The sequence below is a fragment of the Psammomys obesus genome, unplaced genomic scaffold (genome assembly GCF_907164565.1).
Source record: "Psammomys obesus unplaced genomic scaffold, mPsaObe1.curated_primary_1811, whole genome shotgun sequence".
Classification (NCBI taxonomy): Eukaryota; Metazoa; Chordata; class Mammalia; order Rodentia; family Muridae; genus Psammomys; species Psammomys obesus.
In genome coordinates this window covers 59,880,898-59,889,707 of record NW_026585644.1, presented here as the reverse complement: position 1 = coordinate 59,889,707, position 8,810 = coordinate 59,880,898, and the positions used below count along the sequence as shown (strand labels likewise).

Sequence of the window (8,810 nt, the reverse complement as noted above, 5' to 3'; positions counted from 1 at the left end):
ACACACACACACACACACACACACACACACACACACACACACACACAATGAAATGAATGGAAGAGAGAGTTCACTCTTACACAGATTGTAATGTTATGTATCATTATCACACAGACTCACACATGTGCCCTGGCACACAAGCGAAGGTCAGAGGACAACTCTCAGAAGTCAGTTCTCTCCTTCTTCGGTGGGTTTAGGGAATGGAACTCAGGTGGTCAGGCTTGGGTGGCCTGAGCATCTCCCACCTCCCAGCGGGGACCTCATCCACTGAGCATCTTAGCAGCCTGTGATTTTAAAGTCTAGAAATAACTCATACTTGTGGATTCTATTTCCATTACTTTGCAAAAGAAAGAATGGTTTTAAAAGTGTTAAACGACTGGTGTGGGGTGAGCCTGTGGCTGAGATTCAAACCCCAGGCAGAGCTGGAGCTCCTTGCACCACTGTGTCCTTCTACAGTCTGCACCCCCTGGCAACAGCTGAAGAGACCAGCTGGCAACTGACACTGGGAGAAACTAAAGTTTCTCCTGCTTTCTCCATGCCCAAGGATGACTGGCACAGCTCCATAAATGTTAAAGTGGAGTTATAAGTGCACTTTAACAGGAAGGTAAGTCTGCAAGGACAAACTTTGATAAAGAGTTTCCTATATCTCTCTTTTGAGATGATGGTCAGCAAACAAAACTGGCAAAAGCAACTAGTCAGAATGAAGTGGAAAGAACAGTGTGTGTGTTACCTTGTTTCTGAGACTGGGAAGGCTTCCCCCCTCCACAATGGTGCTTTCCACCTCTCTCAGTCACAAAGCCAGAAGACAAAGTCACATTACTGGGCTGGTTTCGCATTTTCTTAGCATGTTTTCTTTCTTTTGCATTAGACATTTCTGGAAAGAAAGCAATACACTTAATAGAGGAAGAGAAAACTCTTACTTCAAAAATAATGAATTACCAGGTATGGTTGCTCACATCAGCATTTGGGAGGTGGAGGCAGGAGGCTCAAGAGTTCAAGGTCACCCTTAGCTACACAATATGAGCCCAGCCTGGGCTCCAAGAGATCCCATCTCAAAACACATCAACAAAAGAATTTAATTTTGAAATGGGCCAGCAGTATGACTCAGCAGATAAAGGCATGTTGCCACCATACCTGACAGCCTGAATTCATTCCCTGAGACCTACACAGTGCAAGGGGAAAAGTCCTCTGACAACTACATGCCCACTATGGCATGCCCTAACACCCAACACTAATAAATAATAAAGGTAAAAAGTAATACATTTAATACTTAAATAACTCAAAGTTTGATGATACCAAAATATATATGGCAAAGACTCCAAAAAAGAAATTTTCAGTGAAGACATGAATGGTACCTATACCCAAAGCTCATCTCAACAGAAAAAAACACATTTCTTAGCAAAGTGTGGTACTGTAAGACCTGGGGTCTCACAGCTCAGGAGTTTAAGATCGTGCCCTTCTCAGAAACTCCCCCAGACCAAGACTCGTTGCAAAAGCAAGAGGTTTATTAACCACTGCGCAATGGGGTCACCCCTGCCGGTCAGCAAAGAGTGGCACCCGAAGACAAAGGCCTTTAGGTTTTTAAAAGAAAAATTGCGGGAGATTTGAAGTTGCAGTCTTGGCAATTTAGGATTGGATGAGGAAGCTATAAAGTAAGATAATTGGTTAGTCTTAGGTGCTCAAGCTTGGCCAGTCCTGCCAAGTGTGGATGCAGCTGCAATTGAAGGTGGGTGTGATTAGCTCATCCTTTGGCTGGAGGTCAGGAGCTACTCAGAAGGATTGAGGCCATCTAGGTTCGTTGCTAAGAAACACTATCTTTAAGACAAGGGTCTGGTCATTCTTTTTGCTGAGTGAAGGTCATTGCTTGCTTGCCTTTTTATATATATATATCTGTCCTCACAGATAGGGTCACATTTCTCCATTCTCTGGAAAGGTACTAAGAGGCTTTAGCTTAACCTGAACCTAAAACTCAAAACTATAGGCTTTAGAAGACATACAGGTTACAAAGTTAGTCTAACCCTTTCAGTACTGCTGCATGCTTATACTCAGGAATGGAGGTAGAGGCTGGGCTGAAGGAAATCTTCCAGGTCAAGCCAACCTGAGCTACAAAGCAAGTGCCAGGCCAACCTGGGCTTCACATAATCTTTTGTCTCAAAAAACAAATGAAAAGAAGCTTCTTCATAGAACTGTCCCAGCTGGCATATTTTGCCTTGCCAAATAATTAGACTACATACAAATGTAACAATGCATAAAGTGAGGAGAGATTAAAATCACTAAAATCAAATTACTTATAACATATTATCTTAGTTCTTAGATGAAATAAGAGATAACAGAATAAATTATAATCAAAATATGTGTTTCCAAACTGAAGATAAATTACTGATATTTTCATTTAGACTACAGATAATGATTTTGACTTCATGGAGCAACACTTGACTGATGAAGCAACAGATAATGACTCTGACTTCAAGTGAAACACAAAAAGAACGACAACACAACTGATCCCGATGGACTTACTTAGGAGTTCCCAAATCCCGACCTCAATACCCTTCTTTCTTCACTGAATCAATCTGAAACACTTGTTTTCTTTTTCAAAATAAAATTCATAACATAACTGAGCAGAGATTCAACTTTTAACTATATGCCACACTATGTAACATAAAGACCTGAAAGGTTATTTTAGTAAAACAGTATGCATGTGTGAAATTTGAACCTAGTGGATATACACATCGACAAAAGGGGCAACATAGGCCCTGACATATTCCCTAAAGCCAGAGACAGACCTTGGAACCCCATGAAACAGCCATTAATTCTTCTGATGTAGAGAAAACTAAAAGATGTCCTACTGGGAGGTTTCCTACTGGGAGGTAGAAAGACTCTGAATCGCAGTTACCAACCATGAATTTCAATCCTTTAATACTGGAAGTTACTTCTACCTACACACCAGCTTCACGGAGACAACAGCAAAGAGAACTGTGTCATTCTTGTGCCTCAAAGAGAAATTAACCAAGCCACTAGTGACATAATTTTCCAAGCTGATGAACATTCTGAGATTCAATCCAGGCTTGCTAGCTCCATTCACTATTCCTAAACCTCAAAACACCTGGAGACTGAGAACACATATAAAACATATTACATGGGGAAAGAGTGCACCATCCCAAGAAAAGCCAGTAAGGAAATTTCAAGCTGTAACTTTTTTCGGGAATCTGCAGTGTGAACGTGGGAATCAGAACTTGGGAGGACTGGAAGATGGGTTGAAGAGAATGAAACCAAAGAGGCAGTGGAGTCCAGTCTAATGCAGAACAAAATGACGGGAATAAACAAGATTTTCTTATACTTATAGAAGGTCACAGATCTGACATTTTCACTGTCACATAGGACTTAACAGACTACAAAGTCGGGGCTCAAAACAAAAGTACTGGATACTCACTTGCACATACAAATGAAGAATGACTATACATGTCAGAAACATGTAGGCTGGCACTGTTCCTTCCGCATAGCATAATCTACCCAGAGTCCAGCTCCCGGTGGGAAAACTGTACTTAGCCTCAGAGCTTCATCAACCATGCGTTACAACCCCATATGGTGTCATGTAGCTGAATATGGGGTGATGAAAAACCTAGCAATAATAATTCAAAATCAAATGTGTAATGAATCCAAGGTGTCTCTGACTGTGTTCAACTGTCTCGTACCATGACATGGCAGCTTCAGTTCAGCACACACTTCTGTGCTGACAGCCCATGCTTCCACACCATGCAACACCAACAAACACTGCTTGAAACATCTCAGCCACGATTCCAAGCAAGTTAGGAATCCAGTGTTTCTACCGGATGTACAGGTTTATGCTCTTAAAAAGCAATGATATAAAAACAGGCTTAAATTTTTCCTAAACTCATTCTCAGCATGTACCCAATTAGTAAATCTTTGGGTTGCAATGTGTGATTTCAAAAACTGATGTTTGAGTTGCTTATTTAAGTCTTTTTTTTTTTTTTAATCATCAATTTTGGTTTGAGATGCGGATAGGCTTTCCCAACTGCCCCCAATCATAGTTCTGCCTATACTACGTATTTAGGCAAAATGTCATCTCAGCGCTATTATAAAATGAAACGATAGATAAGCTCAAGCTCTGAAAAAAAGTTTATATGCTTTATGTCCTGCAGTATCAAATACTCAGCCAAGACTTGTCTTTATGAACAAATAAACAGGCACATCTATCTCAGAGTGCAAATTCGTTTTTATCTTTAATAAATGGTAAAAATTACACCAAATAAATAGACTTCTTTACGATATATTGTCAGTAACTGATTTGTACATCTACTTTATATACCCGAGGTCGTGAGCTAAAGATGGCTCTTCCCCTGAAACCAGAGTCACTAGGACTCTGCTCAGGTCGTGAGGCGATCTCGCAGAGAAGGGAAGCCATGGATGACGAAAGGCAAACAACGCCACACCTCTGCTTGGGTCCCCCGATCTGTTAGGGAACCAGGAAAGGGACACAAGCGCATTCCCAGAGGGGATTTCGCCTGCCAGGGGAACGACAAGCATGAAGCTCGGCTGCAGCAGCCGGAGCCTCTAGACTGGGAGAGGGCCGGCCCGGCAGCACGGACCTCCGCGAGCCCACCCCGCCACCGCGGGCGCGCGACCCCACGAGCTGGCTACCCCGCCAGGCACCAGCGCCTCTGCACCAACCTGCAGATGTTCGGAGGGCTCCGCCGGTCGGTGTGACAAGGTTCTGAGACCCCTAGGAGTTCTCACCTCAGCATGGGAACGCGAGAGCAGAGGGCGCATGAGCAAAACGGCTGCTTCCTCCACGTGTCTGCGAGGCGCGCGGGAACTACAATTCCCATCATGCCTAAGAACTCGCCCGGGGCGTCCCCGAGGCTTTAAAACCCTACCACCTAGGGCGGTCTGGTTGGTGTGGAGAAGAGTGAGTAGAGTTCCTGTGTTTTCTTCTTCTGGACCGTCTTCAAGAGGGAAGAATTAACATGTCGTCCATAATCAGAAAGGTGATCAGCACCACAAAAGCCCCGGCGGCCATTGGTGCCTACAGGTAATGCTTCTTACGGTAGCGCTGAGGGAACAGCTGTGTGCGGGGTTGTGAGTTTTGGAGCTGCGGCCGCTGGGTGTCAGAACCAACTCCTTATAATGGGCGGAGAAACTGAGATCAGAAAGGGGACAGTGCTCCCAAATCCCTCAGGGGAGCCCTAGTGTGACCAGAAGCTTGCACTCGTAGGATTTTGTCCGCTCTGGAGCTGCCTGGCCCCGGAGCTAAGCGTGCCACCTGCTTGCACTGACTAGAAGTGGTATCATCCCGCACGCCAGCGCACTCGGCTTTCCTCTTGGTGGCTTCTGGTTTTGGTTTTAGTACAGCTTTGTTGTGACATAATAAGCCATAAATTGTCATTCCTTTAATAGGTACATTTCAGTGGCTTTTACCATGCTCAAAAGTTGTCTAGCCATCACCAGTTTCTACTCTCAAAACATTTACATCCACCCTGAAATAAGCTTTATGCTGTAAGCTTTCATTCCACATGACCTCTTCCCCCAATCCCTTACGTTTATTTACTTTCCATCACTATAGGGCTTACCTTTTAGAGACATTTCCTACAAAAAGAATCGTACACTGTGTGGTTCCGCTGTGACAGGCTTCTTTTACTGACTTGTAAAAGTTCAATCTAACCCTTTCCTAACTCACAAGAGTAAAACCCATCAACAGCTGTACTTGTCTCATGTGGACAGCAATACTCAGCATATACTCATATATCTATCCAAGTCCCTGGACTTTACAATATACAGGAATTCACTATGATGTGTTTGATGGTTTGTCCATGCTTCTTCACCACTAATACCAAATGCAGGTAGCTGGCAGTGGTAGCACATGCCCTTAATCTCAGTATTCAGGAGGCAGAGGCAGAGGCAGGCTGATCTCTGTGAGTTCTAGGCCAGCCTGGTCTACAAAGTGAGTTCCAGAACAGTAAAGACTACACTCAGAAACCTTGTCTCAAAAAAAGAAAACGGGGGGGTGGGGGGGTGGGGGGGGGATCGGGAGGGAAAGAGGGAGGGGGCTATAGCTGGGATACAAGTGAATGACCTGTGATTTAAATTAAATTTAATTTAAAAAAAACAAAAAAATAAATAAAACAAACAAATAAACAAAAAGCAAGTAACACCAACGCTGATTCTGAGATTGCCCTGTATACTAGAGCTAATCATATATGTAATGAACAAAAAAAAAAAAACTATCTTTTGGCTTTATCTCCACTTAGAAGAAGTGCTTTTAAATAGAAATGGTACTTCTTTTCACTTCATTTTGTGGGGCTGTGAAGGACAGGGTCTCGCTTTGTAGCTCAGGCTAACCTGGAGCCTGCTGTTCTCCTGTTTTAGCATTCTTAGCACTGAGATGGGACCAGCATACCTAGCTTAAGACCTTATTTCTCAAAATGCCTCAGCTTTGAAAATCACTGCATTGTATCTTACGGGTTCTTATAAACTTTCTTCTCTCTAATTTCTTTCTAAGTCTTCTCTTAAAGTATATCTAAAGCTGATTCCTTTTTAAAAAGTAATTTCTGTTGTAGTGCCTCTTTGCTGTCAGTCAGCTGAAGATTTTCAACAGCTGCCAATTAGAACTGAGGAAGATGTGTAGTGCATGCCAAGTACTTAGCTGATTCAAAAATGTGTAAAAAGTAATCCAGTATGAAAGGCCTTCATCTATATATGGAAAAGAAAAAGAATCATTAGTTTATTAAATGTTCTATGACAGGCATCGTAACAACTGCCTTTTCTCCTTTAAGTTGTCTCTCCATTTTTTAAAAACACAAGCTCAAGGTCATATAGCTTGCAGGTGGCATCTTGGTTTGAACTCAAACCCTAGCCCCCAATCCACATGTGGCAGAACAGTGATTATTATAGTAGGGCTAGAAGTGAAATTTAATGGAGTGGGAGACCAAGTGAAAGGTGGGAAAACTGATTCTAATTTGGAGCAGAGAAAGAAAACAGTTTTGGAAAAATTCCTTTTAAAAGATAGTCAGGTTAAATTTTAAAGGTTGGCTTTTTTTTCATTTCTGGCAGTGTTATGAAGTTTGACTCTTTAAAGTTAATTTGTTACCGACTGGCACTCCTACCAGAGGAAGTGAGGGCATAGAGGAAAAAGAATACAGAATGGAGAGATTTGGGGGAGATAGTCTTGCAATTAAACTATTTTTTCCGCCTAAATTGTGTACCTGGTGTTTTATAACTTTGTGCACATTTTGTTTGAAATGGCAAAAGAAGTGTTAGTAAGTTCCAAAATTCTATTTACATATTGTAGTTGGCTCAAAACCTTGGACCTGCTCTCTTTGTTAAAAATGTTTCTGGCTAAGGGGAACAGGGATTATTTCTGACATGAATTCATGAGCTTCCCCTCCCCCCCTGAGGGAGGAGCAGCCTTGCTAGGCCACAGATAAGGACACTGCAACCATCCTGTATATACCTGATAAGCTAGGGCCAGAAGGAAGGAGAGGAGGACACCCCCTCTCAGTGGACTCAGAAGGGGGCAGGGAAAAGATAAGGGAGGAAGGGAGGTTTGGGAGAGAAAGAGGGAGAGGGCTACAGCTAGGATACAAGTGAATGTATAAAATTATTTAAAAAAAAGAAAAAAATGTTTCTGGCTGGGGCTGGAGAGATGGCTCAGCAGTTAAGAGCACTTTCTGCTTTTCCAGAAACCCAGGTTTGGTTCCCAGCACCCACACCAGTCAACTCACTGCCATCAGTAATCCGAGCTCTAGAAGCTCCAACACCCTCTTCTGACTCCGTGGGTATACACACAGGCAGTGGGCAAACACACAGCATAATAATCATGATGTTAGTGTACTTCTGGCTAAGGATGGATGTCACCCAGCGAAAGAGCATGTGGACATGTGTGAGGCCCTGGGTGTAATCCCACCCTGTCTTTTAAGGGATCGTTTTATTAAATTTGTTTTCTGAAAATAATTCTTTCAGTCCTTAATGCACTAAGAAGAGTCAGAGCCGCAGTGGTTGCTAGGACTGAAGCTTTCTTAAAGCACTGGATAGTGCTCCCTGAGCACAGTTACTATTACAGACTCCTTTTTGGGGCTGTGAGGTGGGTGTCAAGACAGGGTTTCTCTGTGCAGCCCTGTCTGTCCTGGAACTAGCTCTGTGGACCAGGCTGGCCTAGAGCTCACAGAGATCCACCTGCCTCTGCCTCCTGACTGCTGGGATTACAGGTGTGTGCCCCCACTGACAGCGCAGCTATAACTCCATTTTTCAGATGTAAGAGCTGACATATGCTAAGTTGACTAATTTGCCAAGGTCATTCCACTAAGTGGTATAATACAATTTGAAAGTTGTGTAATGGACACCAGGGTTCAGTCTGAACAATTTCATTTGTTGTTTCCCAACTTAGAAGAATTTTAAGAAAACTAAAAAGAATTCTCTTAGTATGATTCACTGTGTGGCTGACCTTCTGGGAAAACATTCAAAAGTTGGAGTTAAGAATTGGACTTTGGATATAAATTCTTACTTGGCTTCTTTTTATTGCTGTGACCTTAAAGAATGACTTTGTCTCTCTTAGTTTGCTCCTTTATCATCTAACTGAACATAACAGTAACACTAGTTCCCAAGCGTAAATAAGGAAGCTTTCTCAGCACTGCACTGTGACTAGTCTAAACCAATCACTTTAAGAAGAAAGTTCTGATAGTAATTCACATACAAATTAAGAGCTGAGTGAAAATAGGAGATATTATGGAATTAAAAATTAGTTTCTTCTTCTTCTTCTTCTTCTTCTTCTTCTTCTTCTTCTTCTTCTTCTTCTT

General features: G+C 42.6%; 2 protein-coding genes across 2 annotated transcripts in view; one reads left to right on the top strand and one right to left on the bottom strand.

The window, feature by feature from the left end:
- Pop1 (POP1 homolog, ribonuclease P/MRP subunit) overlaps window positions 1-4,819 on the bottom strand; it is a 33,728-nt gene extending 28,909 nt beyond the window's left edge. The window contains exons 1-2 of the mRNA XM_055620156.1: window positions 4,690-4,819; window positions 731-874 (exon numbers count right to left, since the gene is read on the bottom strand). Of these exons, the coding sequence (XP_055476131.1) occupies window positions 731-872 (142 nt within the window). The 5' untranslated portion in view covers window positions 873-874; window positions 4,690-4,819. The remainder of the gene's footprint in view (window positions 1-730; window positions 875-4,689) is intronic.
- Window positions 4,820-4,901: 82 nt separating this feature from the next.
- Rida (reactive intermediate imine deaminase A homolog) overlaps window positions 4,902-8,810 on the top strand; it is a 13,161-nt gene continuing 9,252 nt past the window's right edge. The window contains exon 1 of the mRNA XM_055620168.1: window positions 4,902-5,050. Coding sequence (XP_055476143.1) covers window positions 4,986-5,050 — 65 coding nt within the window. The 5' untranslated portion in view covers window positions 4,902-4,985. The remainder of the gene's footprint in view (window positions 5,051-8,810) is intronic.